The sequence below is a fragment of the Balaenoptera musculus genome, chromosome 5, assembly GCF_009873245.2.
Source record: "Balaenoptera musculus isolate JJ_BM4_2016_0621 chromosome 5, mBalMus1.pri.v3, whole genome shotgun sequence".
NCBI classification, from domain to species: Eukaryota; Metazoa; Chordata; class Mammalia; order Artiodactyla; family Balaenopteridae; genus Balaenoptera; species Balaenoptera musculus.
Window position 1 is genome coordinate 68471956 of NC_045789.1, and position 20337 is coordinate 68492292.

A 20337-nucleotide genomic window follows, 5' to 3' on the forward strand; every position below is an offset into this window, starting at 1 on the left:
GGGGGGGAGGGGGTCAGCTATTACAGGAAGAGCCTTAAAGATCTTATGCTAGATCCAAATTCATTTCTTATTTCGAAGGCTCTCAGCTAGTGAGAAAAGTTGGCATCCAAGGGCAGAGCTCTCCCCTATGTCTGTTTACTAGCAGTAGTGACTACACTGAAAGCAGCGTCAAAACTGATAACAGGGACATAAACAGAGCCGATAATTGCGGCCACGTGTATATCTACAGCAAGAAAGGTGAGGGTGTCCTTCAGGGCACTCGTGATAAACTTGTAAGCTTTTATTCAGCTGGATAGTTCATCTGCATTCAGCAGCGTTTCCACTATAGTTGTGCGTCACTGCGAGACTGCATGGTAATGAAGCCGAGGCACTGTGGGCCAAAACTCTGCTGCCCGTGAGAGCAGAAGGGACAGCGGCTCGGAGAGAGATCAACGAATCCATTGCTGCTGCTACTGCTGCTGCTGCTGTTGCAGCCGGTTGGGACACAATGTTGAGTCTACAGGATTCTGTGTTTTTTGAAATTAGCATAAAGTCCCTGTTAAAGTCCTGGAGCAGCAGCTGTAAGTATATTTGCCTAAACAGGAGAAATGCTGAGGTATGATCATTGCCATTCCTTGCATGCTAATTCCTTAGCCCAATTCAAATAGAATTAAAGCTGTTGGAAATAACATGAAGAATACTTTCTTGAATAGTAATCAGTAAGATAGATAGAAAAACCTAGATGTGCACACACTGGGCAGTTGTAGTATGGGTAGTTAAATATTCTTTGACCAGCCTTGGCTTTTCTTGTTAATTTGTGTCATTCTGGCAAAGTTTCTCTCCATTGGTCAAAAATGGGGAAAAAAGATGACAAATAGACTCTGATCTCTGTCTGCAGGGATATCGGATACCAGTACTCTTCCATAGTTCTGTTAGCACAAAATGTTTGAAGCAACATCAGCTATCTTCAGGCATCAGATAGTGTAATATAATGATCGTAATTTCCCCCTAGTCCTATAATTGAAGTTAACATTGAATAATTTTCATATGTAGTGAATTTTCTGATAAAGAGCATTCAGGATGATGTACTTGTATTTCAGAGTTCACAGTTAAGTCATTACCACTAATATCATTGAGCTCTTATGTTATTAACTCCTTTCCTAATATGTGGATTTGGCAGAAACACTGATTTTGTTCAGTCTTCCCAGTGATTTCCAATGGCACTTTTCTCTGAAGCTCTCAAAGCACTTCTGGAAATTATTTATCACCATGGTCTGTTTTTCTATTCTTTTCTTTCTTTTTTCTGTGAAAATCATCTTAATAAAATGATATCAGACTAATGAAGTAAGCAAGCAAAGATTCTGCTATAATGTCTGTTTTGCCCAAAGAAAATTGAAGTGTAGAAAAACTGTGACTTTTCCAAGGTCATATGGTGGCCAAGAACTGGAATTCGAACCCAGTTGTACTTGGTCCCAACTGTGCTGCCGCTGCCTGAGCAAACTAATGAATAAAATATGAGAGACTAAATTTAATTTTTTCCTGCTAACTCTCTAACCAAAATATTTGATGTAGTTTTGTTTTGTAATCAAATAATATAAAAGAGCAAATGTTGATATGGGGGGGGGAGCCTCTTAAAACTTTATAGAATATAATTTGAGGAGATTTGTATTATGCCAAGTATACTGCATTTACAATCTCTGTTTTTCTTTTATTTTTGATTTGTAAGTAATGCTTCCATATGGAGATATTGTTGTGCCAGATGGCAGAAAATTATCTTAGTATGAGGGAAGTTTCTAAGTGAATATACATAGTTAAAATAGTGGGAGAATTATAATCACTGACTAATTTAAATTAACTACTTTTACTACTTAAAAGGATACTATAGAATATATTTTTACTAAAATAAACTAGACTCTGGTTTCTAATCATTTTTTTCCCCCTTTCCCTCTTCTTCTCCTTCCTTCCCCCCTTCTTCTCCTTCCTTCCCCCATCCTCACCATGTACTTTTTTAAAAATAGAAAGACGGTTTTATAGTGAGAATGAAGCTATAAATGGGTTCTTATAGAGGAACAGTGTATTAGATTATATCACAGCAGCTTGTCCTGTAAAAACTTTGTTTAGATGCTTGTGAACTATGTGGTTACTTTGTTTTGTGACCATTTAAACATTTCTACATGTCATTGCCTGAACCCTGTAACCAGCCACGGCCAAATCTCATGTAGTCATATTCCCTGAAGCCAAGAGTGAACCCAAAATCGATGTTTGTAAAGCCTTGGTTGTTAGCTGTTAGTAAAATAATGATTCAGTTTGTGGGTATCCCATTACCCTTGGGCATTCGTAGTGTAAACCTCTTGAAGATGTTTTTATAGTTATAAAGCAGTTGGTTAATACTGAAAAGAAGTGACAAGTCTCACGGTTCAATAAGGCCCTAACCATGTCTGCCCTAGGCCTGGAAAGTGGGAGAATGTTTTTATTTCACCAGCATCTGTGGATGTCTTTTTTTTTTTTTTTCTTCACCTAGCCCTATTGTATTTAAAAAGAGAGACAGAGGATTAGAATACTTTTAAGACCCTAGAAAAGGACAGTGGTTATCTGTCTCTTCCTAGGGATGTTTTCATGATACCAACACTTGAATCAGCCAACGTTTATTGAACATATACTGTTCTGTAACAAATAGGCGTGATGTTTGATCATAAGGAACTTCTAGTTTACTCAGAGAGAGGGAATATACATGAAAAGTTCACAGTAAGGCAGTTAAATGAAGTATGCGTTATGACTTACCGAATTTCTGGTATACACAACAGGCAGAGGGAGTACAGGGATGGAAGGAATCACATTGAACCACAGGGGATGGAGAAGACTTACTTAGCAGGAAAGGAGTTCATTGGAGTTTAGTTTTGAATGACAGGATGCTCCCCGTGGTGGTAGGCAGTACAGCCATCCACATTCTCCCTGAGCCAGAATCCAGGGGTGAGTGAACACCCCTCTCTCAGCCCTCATTCACCAAGACTTGTCATTCTACCTTCTAAAGCGTCCTTAGTCTCTCCTGCTTTCTGCTCCACAGCCACTTAACCTGCCTTAGTTCAGCCCTCTGCCTTCAGTATCACCTGGGTTATTGCCATTGCTTCTTTTTTGTCCTCTCTGCATCTTTCCCGTTGCTGCCAGGGGTTCCTTCTAAATGCCTGCTCCTAGAGGCTCTCCCCTCCTTACTTCAGTCTTCCTGTCCCCTGTGTGATGAAGCTTTTCGTCATCTAGCCCCTGCTCACCTTGTCCGTCTCCTCTCTTGCTATACTCATCCAATTCCTGGAGCGTGCTATGCCTTCATATTTGCAGCTGCCTTTGCCTAGAATTCACCTCCTACCCCTCACCCCTTTGTCTGCTTCACAGTGAATTCTTATTCATGCTTGAAGACCCTCCCTTTCTTGAGTCAGCCAGATAACTAAATGCTTCCCTGGGTCTGTTCTTCACTTTAACGTTACCGTATCATTACACTTAGCAGCTATTCATGTCTTCCTCTGCTACTTGAGTATAAGCTCCTAGAGGGCATAGGTTGATTGTGGTTTTGTTCTTCTTTGTATACTTAATGCTTAGTTGACTTCTGGTAAATGTGCAGGCAACTAAGATAAAGCTTAGGGCTGCAGTCATTTTTGTTGGAATGGATTAATAATAGGAAAGAAGGCAGGAGGATAAATATACGAGCCCCCTTAGACTATGTAATTATTATTATATTACCGATGTTTCTCAGGGGAACAGTTCCTGAAGCAGGAATGCATAGAAGGATACCTCAGTGATTAAAAAAATAATAATAATAACATTTTCCGATATTCTATTTAGTGAATTCCTTGGGAAAAACTGAGAAAAACTTGATTTATTAATAGCTTTTAGGGAGAAAACAGAAATGGAAAGTAATTTTTCCATTAAATAAGTTATATATTTCAAATATTGCCCCTATCCTCCAAAGAAAAAGGGAAAAAGAGACAAAACTCTGATTTTTGTTATTGAAAACAACTTAATAGCAGTGTATATTATATTTCTTTATCATTAAATGTGATAATGTTTCATGTTTATAAGATACGTTTGCCATGGTTTGTATTAATGTTCAATGCTACATTGTATATTAATTGCTAGAGGCCCTCTGGTTTCAAGGCCTGCTTAGCCGGCAGAATGTTGATGCAGTGCTGCTGAAGTTTGATTATTGTTGAGCTTATTTCTTTCAGTAACAACAATGAAGTGACATTCATATGGCCTAAATTCAGGATTTTGTCTTTGTGCCAACAGTTTTAGGCATTACTTCTTTTAAAAACTGAATCAGGAACATTCTGTTAAACCAGCTGTGTAGTGAAGATGTTATCATTTTAAAGATTGGCTTAGTTCCCTAAAATTGATAAGACAGGCAAGATTCAGTACTGAGATCTATCTAGTCATTTATCTGCAATGTAAGGTCACAGATGCATTTATTATCAATACACTACCTTTCATAAATATATTAATTTGTAGAATTTATTTTGCATACATGATTTTATGAGAGCTAGTGTTTCAAAGAATTCAGTTTTTATCACAGACATAGAAGAAATAAATTGACTTATTTTAAACCACAGTTTTATAAATTAAAATGTGATAAGATACAGTGTGTTAAGAAAATTAAATTTGCATAATTTACTTGAATTTTTGCACAGTGAAAAAAATTCATAAACAGAGTTTTTAATGCTCAGATGTTTTTCCTGGATTGCAAAAATAGTCAAAGCCAAACCCTAAAAGCACAATTATGCAATCATCTAATTTCAGTTAAAATCTGTGTTATTTGCTTAAAATAATACGTACCATTTATTAAAGTACTTATGGGTCTGGTATTGTGTTAAGTACATATTGTAAATGTGCGTGTGTGTGTATGTATGTGTGTGTACAATCACATATATACATACTTTTATTAAATCTCGTGTTATCCTGAAAATCTGAGGAAAACTATTATTATTGCTGCTTTTTAAAAAATAACAGCTTTATTGTGATATAATTCACACACCATAAAATTCATCCTTTTAAAGTGTGTGATTCAGTAGTTTTTAGTGTATTCAGAGTTGTACAATAATCACCACTTTCTAATTGTTGAACTTTTTTATCACACCAAAAGGAAACCTCAAACCTATAATCTAACTTCTGTTTCTGTGGATTTGCCTCTTCTGGACATTTCATATACGTGGAATCGTACTATAGGTGTTCTTTTGTGACTGTCTTCTTTCACTTACCATATTTCCAAGGTTCATCCATTTGTAGCATATATTGGTACTTCATTACTTTTCGTGGCTGAGTAATATTCCATTGCATGAATATACCACATTTTGTTTAGCCATTCATCAGTTGATAAATTGCCGTTTTTATAGTAGAGTAAAAGGGGGCTCAGATAAGTTAAAGTGCACAAAGAACACCCGCCCCCCAAATAAACCAAATACACATACACACACTCAGACTTTTTATCCAACTAACTTCTTTTAATCCTTCATATTTCAGTTTAAAGATTTCCCTGATCTAGTGAGACTTTAGCAAAATGTGAGGGAAGAAATAGTTAACAGTTTCGGGGAGCGTGTGGGTGGGCAGAAGGGATATGATGTGCTGGGGGGTGGGAGGAAATATGACCAGTTTGGCTGGAGCAGAGAGGTATGGGGGCAGTGATGGGAATGAGCTGCAAAGGTCGGCAGGGGCCAGACCACGTGGAATCTTGAAGACTGTCTTATAGATTTTGGTCTTAAACGTAAAACACATGGGAAGTCATTGATGGCCTTTGTGACAGTGGTTGGGGTGATTTCATTAGACTTCCACTTTTCATGGGATGGGGACAGAAAAGGGGGAAGAGAGAGGGGTGCAGCATGTATAGGGAGATGCATTAGGTTGCTATTACAGTAGACCAGATGTGAGATGAAGGCGGAACAAATGTTATTTCTTTAGCGAACACGTATGTAATGCCTGCCACATGGGTGGGTGGGTGCTCTTCTAAATGCTTTACAAAATACTAACTCACTTAATCATGGATATGGGGACTATTTAAGACTAGGAACAATAGGTCTTGGGTTAGATATGGGAGGTAAAGGAGATTTTTAACTAGGCTTTTATAAAATGAACTTGGTAGGGTAATTTATGTTCTCATTGACGTTAACTTCAGAGATGTATCCATTGGTCATAGTGAAAAAGAATCACCTACTGCTTAGTGCCCAGATACCCTCTCATCCCTCAGAAAAATCTGTCTGCTTTAAAAAATGAAGCCTAGACAAGGCAGCCAACTCAGTGTGCTGTTAAGGGAACAGTGTGAAGTCTGTGATGGTCCCTGAGTTTGGAGTTCCAAGCTGCAGATATCATTGAGTTTAGGAATCATGAGCCTGCTTTCTCCAATTTTATTTTAAATGTTCTGACTCCTTAAGCTAGGTTTACTTCATTTGACAAAAGACAGATTTTACTTCATTTGACAAAAGACAAATGTGAAGATTTTATCTTCAAGTCTAAACATTTTGTGTTGTGAGAAGTGCAGCTGATTATCTAACTCATTAAGTATTTGGTTTCATGGTTTGTTTTAAATTTGATACATAGTCTAATAATTAGATAGGAAATTTGAAATCAGGAAACTGCAACACAGATGGTCACAGTGTTCCTAGGTGTCTGAGAGTATTCAAAAAGGTCAGTGTAATATGTATGGTAAGTTTCAGACCCACTATTCCATAAATCCTGATGTCACAACCTTTTCCTGTTTGTACCTTCTATTGTAGTCATGTGTAGACTCAGTCTTACATCAGGTTCTGGGTCCAGTCCTATGCTAAGATGGGACGTTGGTTTGGGAGAGCCCTAGCTCACTAGTCTAGACAGCTCAGCATCAGCCTAACCTCACTATGAGTTTTGGCTTGGTTTTATTCATCAGTTCCAATGTCTGGGCTGCTACCCATTCTTGTGTCAAAGGCTCCACCTCTAATAATGGTACTTCTTCCTTCCTGAGCCTTGGCTTGTCAAAATCTTTGGTATTCCATTTCTTCCAAATATGAGACCCTGCTTTGCCCTTCAAGAGAATGAAGTTCTCATCCTAAAACAAAAGTAAAACTGGATGAGAATCAAGTTCTGCTGACATACCTTTTTAATGATTAAACCCACCTCCCTAGGTGCATGGCCATATATATCCTGTTCTTAGACTTTGCATTATGAATCTGTCTAACTGCCATATCTCTTGTTATTTCTTGGATCCCCTGGTGCTTTTTACCTGTTATCAGACTCTTTAGATACCACATTCTGCCTCCATTACTAGATTTTTCATTACCTTCAGTGTTGCTGATACTCACCTATAATGCATCCTTATGGCTGTACTGGTATTTACAGCCAGAAGCTGTTCTGACTGTCCCTCTGTCCTGAGTGCTAATATTTTAAATATAACATCTGACAGGTATCTGGCTTGTTATAGTGTTTATACCCCAAATCATTGAGTTTTAGACTGTTTCACTACTGGCCAAACCCTTAGACTTCTTTTCTGGAGGTAATCATGTTTACAATCTCATTATCACATTGAAAAGTCATAGTTGCTTAACATTTTGCAGGATGGAATGGGCTGTGTTCTCTTAATTATTCCTCCTCCTAATCTGTTAATGCAGGATGTTACCGGACAGTGCCTGTTATTTCTGAAAATTGTATTTTGGGTCCACTAGTTGGTTTTTATTATGCATGCTATTTTAAAAAATTTTTGCTAAAGTGAGTGAAATTTTAAGGTTTTTTTTTTTGATGAGTATTTATTTTATTTTTTTAAATAATTCTTTTTTTAAATGCATATATATTTTAAAATTAATTAATTAATTAATTTGGCTGTGTCGGGTCTTAGTTGCGGCACGTGGAATCTCCCTTGCGACATGCAGAATCTTTCGCGTTGCGCAGGCTTCTTTGTAGTTGTGGAACGCGGGCTTCCTTGCCCCGCAGCGTGTGGGATCAGAGCTCCCCGACCAGGGATTGAACCTGCGTCCCCAGCTGATCTGTTATCCATTTTCTTTCCATAGCTTTTAACACTTCTTTTTTTTTTTAATATTTATTTATTTATTTGGTTGCACTGGGTCTTAGTTGCGGCTCACTGGCTCCTTAGTTGTGGCATGTGAACCCTTAGTTGAAGCATGCACGTGGTATCTACTTCCCTGACCAGGAGTTGAACGCGGGCCCCTGCATTGGGAGAGCGGAGTCCTAACCACTGCGCCATCAGGGAAGTCCCTAACACTTCTTTGTGAAATTCTTCTTGCTTGCTCTTAAGTTGGCTTAACCTTTCCTTGTTGTCTATAAACCTTTCACGGTCATGGCGATCGGAGTAGACTAAATCACCTCTCTGGACGCACTTGGTGCAGGTCAGCTGCTGGCGGGTGGTATTGCACAGCGGACACTGCTCGACCGCCATGTACAGCCCCTCCTCGTCGTCCATGGAGTCTACCAGGCCCCGGGTGAGCGGCTGGGGCCGGCAGCCAGGAGCCTCCGGTGCCCTGGCTCCCTTCCCACTGGGAGACGCCATGATGGCCTGAGAGCAGAGCCAGTCACATGGGATTTTATTTTCAACCAGGTGAATCTTAAGGGTTTTTACAAAAAGAGAAATCCCTTTGAATGGGGAAGGCTATAGAAAACCAAATTCTGAATTGTCAGACCTGTTTCTACTAGAAGATGATGAATTATAAGTGTGATGGTAGTTCATAGTAGAAAATTATATGAAATGTTTTAGAAGTTATATTTTTCAGTTGTATTTATTGATCCATGTTGATGCAGAAAGTAGCTCGCAAAGGCATTCATAAAAATTGAAGAATAAATTAATGTCCATTAACATGCAATATAGTAACAATGTAACATAATAACAAATAACAGATTTACATTAGATGCATTTAATGGCTCTTTTTTGTTTAAAATAAGCTTCACTGATGTTTATAGCAGCTTTATTCATAATTGCCACAACTCAGCAACCAAGATGTCCTTGAGTAGGTAAATGAATAAACTGTGGTACATCCAGGCTATGGAATATTATCCAGTGGTAAAATGAAATGAGCTATCAAGCCATGAAAAGACATGGAGAAAGCAAAATTGCATATTATTAAGTGAAAGAAGCCAGTCTAAAAGGCTACATAGTGTATGTTTCCAACTATATGACATTCTGGAAAAGGCAAAATTATGGAGACAGTAAAATGAGGAGTGATTGCCAGGGGCTGGGGAGAGGGAGGGATGAGTAGGTGGCACACAGAGGATTTTTAGGGCAGTGGAACTGCTCTGTATGATACTACAGTGATGGATACATTTGTTCAGACCTATGGAATGTACAACAAAGAGTGAACCCTAATATAAACTATGGATTTTGGCTGATGATGGGTCAATATAGATTCATGAACTGTAGCAAATGTACCAGGAGATGTTGATAATGGGGGAAGGATGCATGTGTGGGAGCAGGAGGTTTATGGGAAATCTCTGTACCTTCCTCTCAATTTAGCTGTGAGCCTAAAGCTGCTCTTAAAAAAATTGTTTTGAAAAAAAAAAAAAGTTGAAGAAAATTCATGTAAAATTTTGGAGCAGTTATATGAATGAGCCATTTTTATCGTAGGGAGACTATGGAAGAAAAGAAAATGATGTTCCAATAAAATGGCTTTAGTAATATTCCTGAAGGTAATTAGTGGTGCATTTTTATGCAGAGTACAGAGGCACTGGATTACCATGGTTTGATATATAAGGGCCTAGTAATGGTTCAAATATAAAGTAGTCCCTTTGGCTGCTATGTGAAGTCGATATTGCGTCTGCTAAGAGGCAGGGATAACTGTGAAGGAAGGCTTTTCAGGAGTTTACATAGACTGTTATTAGGACCTAAACTTAAAATTTAGCTATGCAGAAAAAGAATGGGGGGATTACTTTTAGTAGTGATGGGATTTGATGGGTAGACTGGATATGGAATATAGGGCACAGGGAGGAATCAATGAAGTTTAGATCATTGGAACTTTACCCTTTGAAATCACAGCTAATGAAAGGCAGAGGATTGATTGGGCACCAAGATATGTGGTTTGGGTCACGAACAGTGAGTAAAGTGAAGTGGCTGAAACCGTGAGAGAGAAATCAATTCATCAAGATTTCTAGTATGAACTGAGAGAACTATGTATGACTTTTTAAAAAAAATTAATTTATTTATTTGTTTTTATTTTTGGTTGTGTTGGGTCTTCATTGCAGTGCGTGGGCTTCTCGTTGTGGCTTCTCTTGTAGAGCACTGGCTCTAGGTGCGCGGGCTTCAGTAGTTGTGGCTTGCGGGCTCTAGAGCGCAGGCTCAGTAGTTGTGGCACGTGGGATCTTCCTGGGCCAGGGCTTGAACCCATGTCCCCTGCATTGGCAGGAGGATTCTTAACCACTGTGCCACCAGGGAAGTCCTCTGTATGACTTTTTAAAATTAGGTTTTTGAGTTATCTTATGAACGATCCTTCACTGTGCTTCCTAGAGCTTTGTCCCTGACATGCATTCATTTAACTCTCTCTGAATTGCTTGATGGATATTATTTGTGGTATTATATAAGTAGGTTTCCTTGTTTATGGTGTTTTTCAAACTTTTTATCATCAGAATTAGTTTTAAATAAAATCATTGTATAGAACCAACTGTTCTGCTTTAGAAGAATAGTGGAAGGCAGTGTGGTTTTCACCCTGGCTGCACAGTAGAGCCACGTTAGGGAGTTTTCAAAAACATACAGATGCCTGGGCCTCCCTCCAAAGATTTTGATTCTGATTTAAGGAATTGCCAGAGAAGGCCAGCAAAGACCAGCATCAGGTCAGAAAACTTGACTTTGCCAGAATGCTGCGAGTGGATATGAAATCTTTTCCAGGGGGCAGAATTGTTATAAACAGTCTGACAGAGGCAAGCTTTTATGTTTGCCAATTTACTAATTTATAGTGAGAAATACGCCAAGTGAATGAACGTTAATGCTGGAGCTGGCAGGCCATTCTTTGCTCTCCTTGTGAGGTAGGTCATAAAAGCTAAATTGTAATCAGGAAGTTGCATGGAAGAGCCTAAAGATCTAAGAAATTTATATCTGTCATGCTCTGCTATAGGGGCCAGAATACTCATCCTTTTGTCCACCCTATTGCACTGTACTTAGTTGGACATGACATTTCCATAAGCAGTGTGCTAAGTGTTAATTTCCCTAAACCTTGCCAGCAATAGATCCAATTATTCTTTTTAATATTTGGCACAAATTTAACATTTGTGTATAAAATGAAAGCTCACTGCTAGTTTAATTTTCGTTTTCTGGGCATTACAAAGTTTGAATATTTTTTCATATGTTTGTTGTCTTCTTAGATTGGTTCTTATGTGAATTGTCTAATTATGTCTTTTGCCATTTTTTTCTCTGTTGTGTTGTCTTTTTTTATAAATTTGTAAGAGCTCTTTGAATATTTTATGTTTTATGTCATCTGCATTCTGTTTTTTCCCCGACTTTGTCCTTTCTTGTTTATGGTATCATTTGCCTTATAAATATTTAAAAATTTTATTTGGTTGAGTACATTCATCTTTTTCTTTCTCTCTCTCTCTTTCTTTCTTTTTTTTTAAAAATAATTTTGGGCTTTCTATCTTGGCTAAAAGTCTCCTCTCTCCTGGATTATACATGTTGACTTTGAATTTTTTTTTCTAAGACTTTAAAACATTTTTACTTCATATCCATCTGGAATTTGGTTTTTGAATATATTATGTTTATTTTTCTGCAGATGAGTAGGAAGATAATCCAACATTATTACTAAATCATCCCCTTCCCTCTAATTTTGCCTATGTTGAATTCTTATTCTGGGATTTTTGGGAGGTTCTCTAATCTTTTATATTAATCTAATTTATCTGTACTTAATATTCACTAAGTTGATTACTTTTACATTGTGTTCTGATATAGTCATTATATATATATATATTTACCCATTTTACTAAGTTTTTATTAATTGAAGTATATTTGATGTACAATATTACATAAATTACAGGTGTACAATATAGTGATTCACAATTTTTAAAGGTTGTACTCTATAGTCACAAAATATTGGCTATATTCCCTGTGTTGTACAATGTATCCTTGTAGCTTATTTATATGTAATAGTTTGTACCTCTTAATCCCCTACCACTATATTGCCCCTCTCCCCTTCCCTCTTCCCACTGGTAACCACTAGTTTGTTCTCTATATCTGTGAGTCTGCTTCTTTTTTGTTATATTCACTAGTTAGTTGTATTTTAGATTCCACATATAAGTAATATCATACAGTATTTGTCTTTCTCTGTCTGATTTACTTCTCCTAGCATAATGTCCTCCAGGTCCATCCATGTTGTTGCAAATGGCAAAATTTCATTCTTTTTTATGGGTGAGTAGTATTCCGTATACACATACTTACTTACATATATATATACCATATCTTCTTTATCTATTCATCTGTTGATGGACACTTAGGTTGCTTGCATGTCTTGGCAATTGTTATCAATGCTGCTGTGAACACTGGGGTGCACGTGTCTTTTTGAATTAGTGTTTTTGCTTTTTTCGGATATATACCCAGGAGTGGAATTGCTTGGTCATATGGTAATTCTATTTTTAGATTTTTGAGAAACCTCCATATTGTTTTCCACAGTGGCTGCACCAATTTACATTCCCACCAACAGTGTACAAGGGTTCCCTTTTCTCCACATCCTTGCCAACATTTGTTATTTGTGGTCCTTTTGATGATAGCCATTCTGACAGGTGTAAGATGATATCTCAGTGTGATTTTGATTTGCATTTCCCTGGTGATCAGTGATGTTCAACATTTTATGTTATATTTTGATATATGTTTTGATTATAGTTATAATCTGTTCTGATTATAGTTATATTATCTTCTGATTTAGAGAATGGTATTTGTATTCCTTTTAAATAATTTTTTTTTTTAGCTGTTCTTAGGTATTTATTCCTCCTAGTATATTCTAAGATAATTTTATCCAATACAACCTAAACAAAATAGTACTGAAATCTTAATTGGAATTGTACTAATTAATATATTAATTTTGTGAGAATTGACACATAATAACAAATGCTTTTATCTATAAGTATGTCCTTACCTTTGTTCATGTCTTCTTTTTATGTTCTTTAAGAAGTTCTTGAATTTTCCTTTATATAAGTCCTATGCTTTTTTATTAAATTTATCCCTACCTATTTATATTTGTGAATAGGTTTTTATTGATTTTCATTCCTACATAATTGCTAGTTAATAAAGAAATTTCATGTCTTCTTTTTCAATATTTATAACAATGATTTCATTTTTTTTGTATTATTGCATTTACTTATATTATCCCGTAACCTTCAGGATGGTGTTGAATAATAAAGCAAGAATCAGCATCTTTGTTTAATTTGTTTTAATTGAAATAGATTTGGTGTTTTGAAACCTGTAATAATATTTGCTGCTGGTGAATGGTAAATTTTTTTTTTAAATTTATTTATTTAATTAATTTATTTTTGGCTGCGTTGGGTCTTCGTTGCTGCACGCGGGCTTTCTCTAGTTGTGGCAAGCGGGGGCTACTCTTCGTTGCGGTGCATGGGCTTCTCATTGCAGTGGCTTCTCTTGTTTCGGAGCACAGGCTCTAGGCATGCGGGCTTCAGTAGTTGCGGCACACAGGCTCTGTAGTTGTGGCTCACAGGCTCTAGAGCTCAGGCTCAGTAGTTGTGGCGCATGGGCTTAGTTGCTCTGCGGCATGTGGGATCTTCCGGGACCAGGGATCGAACTTGTGTCCCCTGCATTGGCAGGAGGATTCTCAACCACTACGCCACCAGGGAAGCCCTGGTAAATATTTTATTTGTTTCCTTTGTCTCTGGCTGCTGGATACTAGTAGGTGTGCAGTTATATTTCTTTGTCAGCTAATTAAGTGTGTGAGCCATACAGCTACAGTACTATTTTAAAGTGTAATCCCAGGAGTGATGGAAGGGAAAGCAGGCTCAGTCTCTGTGAGCCTTAGTTAGCTATCAATTAAGATATTAAGAGGAAGCCCCTTTGTTCTTGGTTTGTTTAAGTCATATCAGCCTCAGGGGTATAGAGGACTCAGCCCACCTATTTAGATTCTGCTCACCTTCTTGGAAGTCAAAGAAGAATGGCTACACAACCATATGCAGTTATTTACCTCTGCCAAGCCCTGGGTCTAGGTATGTTTGCTGGATGAAACAACTGGGTATTCTGCAGGATTCTGGTGTTCATATTTTCACTTTAGGGCTATCCTGTGGTAAGGCCCTGGTTCATGTCTGGCCAGAGGAGAAGATTTTGCCACAATAGGTTTTTCATTGGCAGTGAATATTTTTATGGGCAGAAGAGTGGAGAACAAAAATGAAAACAACTTTTTTGTTGCTTCTGATACCATACCCACAGTTGAGATGTAACTCAACTCGTTCATTTTCTGGAGGGGAAGCAGAGCTTAGAGAGGTTAAATATTTTGACCAAGATTATAATGATATTCAGTAGCCAAGTCCAGAGCTCTTGTCTTCTGACTCCTAGGTCCATGCATATTTTAAAAATACCACATCATTTCTAAATTTTTAGAAGAGTTTCTTAGGCGAGCTTCTGAAGGTTCAAAAGAGTACAGGAAAATAATAACCTCAGGGAGACTCTGGCTGAGTGAATAATGGATTACTTAGATGATAGGTCATTTTTCTTAAGCTTTATAATAAGTGATATTTCTGTAGTAGATTTCAAGTAAAAAACATTGGAAATGTGCCAAAGATGTCATAGGACTTCTATGTTTAGAAATTGTTTTCAATGGGAATACTTTAGCCTAGGATAAATAAACATTTTAGGAACAGCTGTCCAAAGAACAAGCAAAAGTCTTAATTTTTCTATCCATTGAAATTCATCCAGAAGCAAAAAAGTTGGACTGAGTAGTGAGGAAAATGATTTCATTCATACAGAATAGACAAAGTATTTAGGAACAGAATTAATAAGAGTTAGAGAGATTCCCCTATGAAGGAAAGTATACATTTTCCTTTGGGTACATGAAAGAAGACAAATTAGTGAGGGTATGCCAGGTTCTAGATAAGAAGTCTTAATTAAGATGTCAATTTTCTTCTAATTATTTTGTGAAAGTATGCATAAGCTTGGAAGTGTAAGTGAATGACAATATGTGAGAAATTCCTGAAGATAATGAGTACACCAGGAGTATTTGTGCCAACAGATGATAAAAACTATTATGAAAAGTTAACAATAATTAAAAGAATGGTACTGATACAAAAACTGATTGTTAATGAGCAGAATAGGAAGCATATTTGAGTATGAATTTAGTTTATGAAAATAAAATCAGTGACAAAATTTTAGTAAAGGTACTGAGAAGAACTGATGAAATGTTGAGGAAAAATTTTTAAATTTTTGTTGTATAACACCCCAAGATAGATTTAAATGGAGTAAATATAACTAAAAGAGAGTTAAAAGAAAATAGAGGTAAATATATATCTGATCAAAATGGGGAAGCTTTTTCTTTTTAGCTCATTTTATATAAATGAATTTGAAGAGCAACAAAAGTACTTGATTTGGCAAATAGTTATTCTAAGCAAATAGTATGTTAATAATATAGACTTTTAAGGAAGAAAAAATGATATATCAAAATCTGGCAGTTGTGGAGGAAATAAAGCCACTGATCTGAAAGTTCTTAAACTGAGAACCTAAGTTCACATTCCATTCAAATGGGACAATCGACTTTAATTAGAAGTCAGTTTCCTTGTCATACATGAACAATAACTTGATGTGGTGTTTTGCATCTGGTTCCTGCCAGGAATTTTACCATCTGGTTGTTAAATTATTGGTGGCTTGAAATCAGCCATGATGGGAGTATTTCCATGATGGAAATTAGCAAATGCTGCAAATCAGGACACAATATTTTTTTTTTTTAAAGACAGGCGTTTACCAGCTTATCGCTTGAAATAAGATTTGGTTTGTTAGCATAAAATAAGATAACATGCAAAATATCTTAATAAATATTAAATAATGTTTTGTTTCCATAAGAAGTGAATGGTGTCTGGTATGAGATTCCTTCATTCATGAAGGAATTTTGAGGTATACCTTGCCTTATATAGCAAATTGTGTTTGTGCGCTGAACCCATCAAACAATGCTTTCATATTGTACCTCTCAACATGTACAGCATGCACATTCCTTTTCTTTTCTTTTCTTCTCTTCAGAAACAGTTGCTTTCAAATGTACAGTTTTGCTTTGGATAGTTGGTTGAAAGACACACCAATCCAACTGGCCTCCCCAGAAGTTGAAGTTTTCTTTTATTCCCTAATCTGATTTTGCTGTCTTTGTTTCTGCTTTCAATTTGTCTACCATATAAACTGATTTGTGTTTTTGACATTTTATTGTAATTGACTTAGTAAACTGTTTTCTTCTCTTGATCCAAGTACATTATTGTTTTAAGCTTTGGCTTGGTCTGCTGTTTATTGTGACTCTTCTCAGGCACCTTTGGTTCTGGCTGACAGGAATAGAGTAGGCTTTTCTTTCTTTTTTAAAAATTAATAGACTTTTTTTTGTAAAGAGCAGTTTCAAGTTTACAGAAATTTGAACAGAAAGTACAAAGAGTTCCCATGTACCTGCTTCTGCTACCCGCCCCTCCCAGCCCCACCCATTTCCCCTACTATTGACATTTTACGTTAATGGGATTCATTTGTTACAATTAATGAACCTACATAGACACATCATAATCACCCAAAGTCCATAGTTTACAGTATCAGTCTTGGTGTTGTGCATTCTGTGGGTTTTGACAAATGTATAATGGCATTTATCCATCATTACAGCGTCATGCAGAATAGTACTGTGCCCCTAAAAATCCGCTGTGCTCCACCTTTGTATCCTTCCCTCCCTCCAACCCCTGGCAGTCACTCATCTTTTTATTGTCTTCATAGTTTTGCCTTTTCTAAAATGTCAAATAGTTGGAATCACACAGTATGTAGCCTTTTCAGATTGGCTTATTTTACTTAGTAATATGCATTTAAGTTTCCTCCAAGTCTTTTCATGGCTATATAATTCATTTCGTTTTAGCACTGAATAATACTCCATTGTCCGATGTACCACAGTTTATCCATTCACCTCCTGAAGGACATCTTGGTTGCTTCTAAGTTTTGGCAGTTATGAATAAAGCTGCTAAAAACATCTGTGTGCAGGTTTTTGTGTGTATATATTTTCAGCTCCTTTGGGGAAATACCAAAGAGCACAGTTGCTGTGTTGTGTGGTAAGAATATATTTAGTTTTGTAAGAAACCTTCAAACTGTCTTCCCTTTTACATTCTCACCAGTGTTGACTGAGTGTTCCTGTTGTTCCACATCCTCACCAGCATTTGTTTTTGTCAGTGTTATAGATTTTGATCATTGTAATAGGTGTGTAGTGGTGTTGACTGAAAAAAACAAAAACAAAAACAAAGCACCACCTGAAAGTTGAGAATTGTGTTTTATTTGGCAGACTTGCTGAGGACTTCAGCCTAGGAGGCAGCCTCTAAGATAGCTCTGAGGGACTGCTCCTAAGAGGTAAGGGAGGAGCTAGGATATATAGGAGTTTTTGCAACAAAAAACCAGGTAGTTGGAACATCAAAAGATTACTGTTAATTAAAAAAAAACAGACATCTCATGTTAATGAATTTAGCACTTTCCTATGTGCTAAATTCATTAGCACATAGAAAGATGCAAGAGTCTGGGCTTATTGAAATCATTCCTTTGATATGCACCTTAACTATCTAGGGCCAGTATCCTGTTTTTCTCCATCCTGAATCCCCTCAGGGTGCACGTTGGGGGGGCTGCAGTGGCTGATGGCTTGACGTTGGCAACACCCTTTGTTTACTGATATGGCAGGTGACATTTTCCATCCACAGTGGTATCTCATTGTTGTCTTAATTTGCATTTCTCTGAAGACGTATGATGTGGAACATCTTTTCATATGTTTACTTGTCATCTGTATGTCTTCTTTGGTGAGGGGTCTATTCAGATGTTTTGCCCATTTTTTAATTGGATTGTTTATCTTCTAATTGCATTTTAAGAATTGTTATATATTTTGGATAACAGTTTACCGGATATGTGTTTAGCAAAGGTTTTCTCCCAGTCTGTGTCTTTTCATGCTCTTAACAGTATCTTTTGTAGAGCTGAAGTTAGTAATTTTAATACGGCTCAGTTTATCAATTTTTCTTTCATGGGTTGTGCTTTTAGTGTTGTATCTAATAAAGTCATAGCCAAACCCAAGAACTGTTAGATTTTCTCCTTCTTATAGTCTGGGAATTTTATAGTTTTGCATTTTACATTTCGATCTATGATCTATGATCCATTTTGAGTTAGTTTTTGTAAAAGGTGTAGGTTCTGTGTCTAGATTTTGGTGGGGGGGGGGCATGTGGATGTCCAGTCATTCCAACACCATTTGTTGAAAAGTCTCCTTTTTCCATTGATTGCCTTTGCTTCTTTGTCAAAGATTAGTTTCACTTGACTCTGTGAGTCTCTTCCTGGGCTCTCTATTCTATTCCACTGATCAATTTATGTATTCTTTCACTAGTACCATACTATCTTGTTTACTGTAGCGTTAAAGTAAGTTTTGAAGTCGGGTAGTGTCAGTCTTCCAACTTTGTTGTTCTTCCAATATTGTGTTGGCTATTCTGGGTCATTTGCCTCTTTATATAAACTTCAGAATCGGTTTGTTGATAGCCATAAAATAACTTGCTGGGATGGGCTTGCTTTTTAAACTAAGAATTTTGCTTTTGCCTTTTAAAATAAGAGATATTTTTGACTTTTGTTCTTGTTCAAAGGCCATTTACCTTATACCTTTTCTTTCTTGTTGTCATCAACATGTTTCCTATTAACCAATATAAGTAAATAATTATAATAAGTAAGCAATTGTGTGGTATTTTGTTACTTTTCTGTATTATATAAATCTCTTCATAAATATGTGTGTAATATGCATGTATATATAAGATTATGACCACAAAGTAGTAATTTTTTATCCCTAAAGATCTGTTTTTGGGGGTGAGGGTACTGCAGGCAGCTTTCATAGACTCCACTGGGGTCTTTTTAAAGCTGCATCCACCCACCCCTGCTCATCCTTATCTAAAACACCTCAGTCATTGAGAGTCACTGCATTTTGGGGGATGTTACTGTTTAGTGTTGTGCATAAGAATATAATGGAGCTAGAAAACACTGAGAACCGCTGCTGTAAAGTAATGAAACCAAACATGTATCGACTTAGGGTTTTTGTGTCTCTTCTCCCTTGTCTGTTCCCCTTCATTGAAGTTCAATTTATCTTATACAGGTATAGGAGTCTTATGAGCATGAAAAAGGTAATTTTTAAATGAAACATGCTGAGAACAGTGCTATATAGAGAGTTAGAAATAAAAATGTCTAAAAATACTGTATTTACGTTTTATTTGCACCTTATCTAAGAGAAAGAGTATACATGCTAGTTTAATTTTTATATTTTATCTTAATTTTATATGTTAATTATTCGGGTCTTGCTTTATTCTTATTATTATTGTCAGAGTTTTATAGATTTATATTCCAAGGACGTTTAATCTGACATTGGGTTTTTACAACTTGTAATTCAATGCCTGAATTGTGTTAAGAGTTACACCCTAACATTTATGTCTTTATTCTCCCGTAGGCTTGTATAAATTTTTCAAAAAATTTTAATAGCATGTAGAGAAATAGGATTGTTTAACCTCATAAAATATTTAACTCAAGCAGTCTGGTGACATCAAGTTAATCTAGTTATGTGTAAACTAGCCTTCTTACCCTCCTTAGAGTGACCATCCCTTTTTCTTAACTATTAGCAGAATATGAGAAAAATTCACATATCTTCACCAAAGCTGAACATTATAGTGAAATACACAATTGGGGTAAACCACTTTGATAAATGAAAAGTATTATTTAATTTTTATTTATTTTTTAAATATTAGTGATGTTAAATATTATTTTCATGGTTACTGGCTTCTTCTATTATATCTTTTGTAGCTTGTTTCTTCATGTCCTTTGTCCAGTTTTCAGTTTGGGGGTGTGGGTCTTTTTATAACTGATTTCATTAGAGCTTTGTGGATGGAGGTAAAAGTGATTAACTCTTAATAAGTAATTTTCATTAAAATTTGATTTTTTAAAAAATTGAAGTATTTTTATTTTAGAAGATAATGCAGGTCTTTGGAAGATAAACCTTTATCTGGAAGATAAATACTGGTTTCCCTAAAACTTTTGGCTGTATTGGCAAATTTCTTGAAATATGCAATTATGATATGTAGGAATATTTGTTTATGCTTAATTTATGTTTATGATTTTTTAGGAAGTAGAAGACAGTAAGGGTGAGTTTTTCAGAGGTCATTTTAACTAAAGTTTTTTCTTTTTGAGGAGACTTTAAAGGTTACAAT

At 36.4% G+C, this 20337-nt stretch overlaps 1 protein-coding gene across 5 annotated transcripts in view; it reads left to right on the forward strand.

Moving 5' to 3' along the window:
• Positions 1–20337, forward strand: part of FRYL (FRY like transcription coactivator) — a 242319-nt gene that overhangs the window by 86073 nt on the left and 135909 nt on the right. For 4 of the 5 annotated variants that reach the window (XM_036852360.1, XM_036852361.1, XM_036852362.1 and 1 more), the window contains exon 1: positions 408–560. The exons of the other annotated variant lie outside the window; for it this stretch is intronic. In XM_036852360.1, coding sequence (XP_036708255.1) covers positions 488–560 — 73 coding nt within the window. In that variant the 5' untranslated portion in view covers positions 408–487. Of the gene's footprint in view, positions 1–407; positions 561–20337 lie in introns of those variants that run through there. 5 annotated transcript variants of the gene reach the window in all.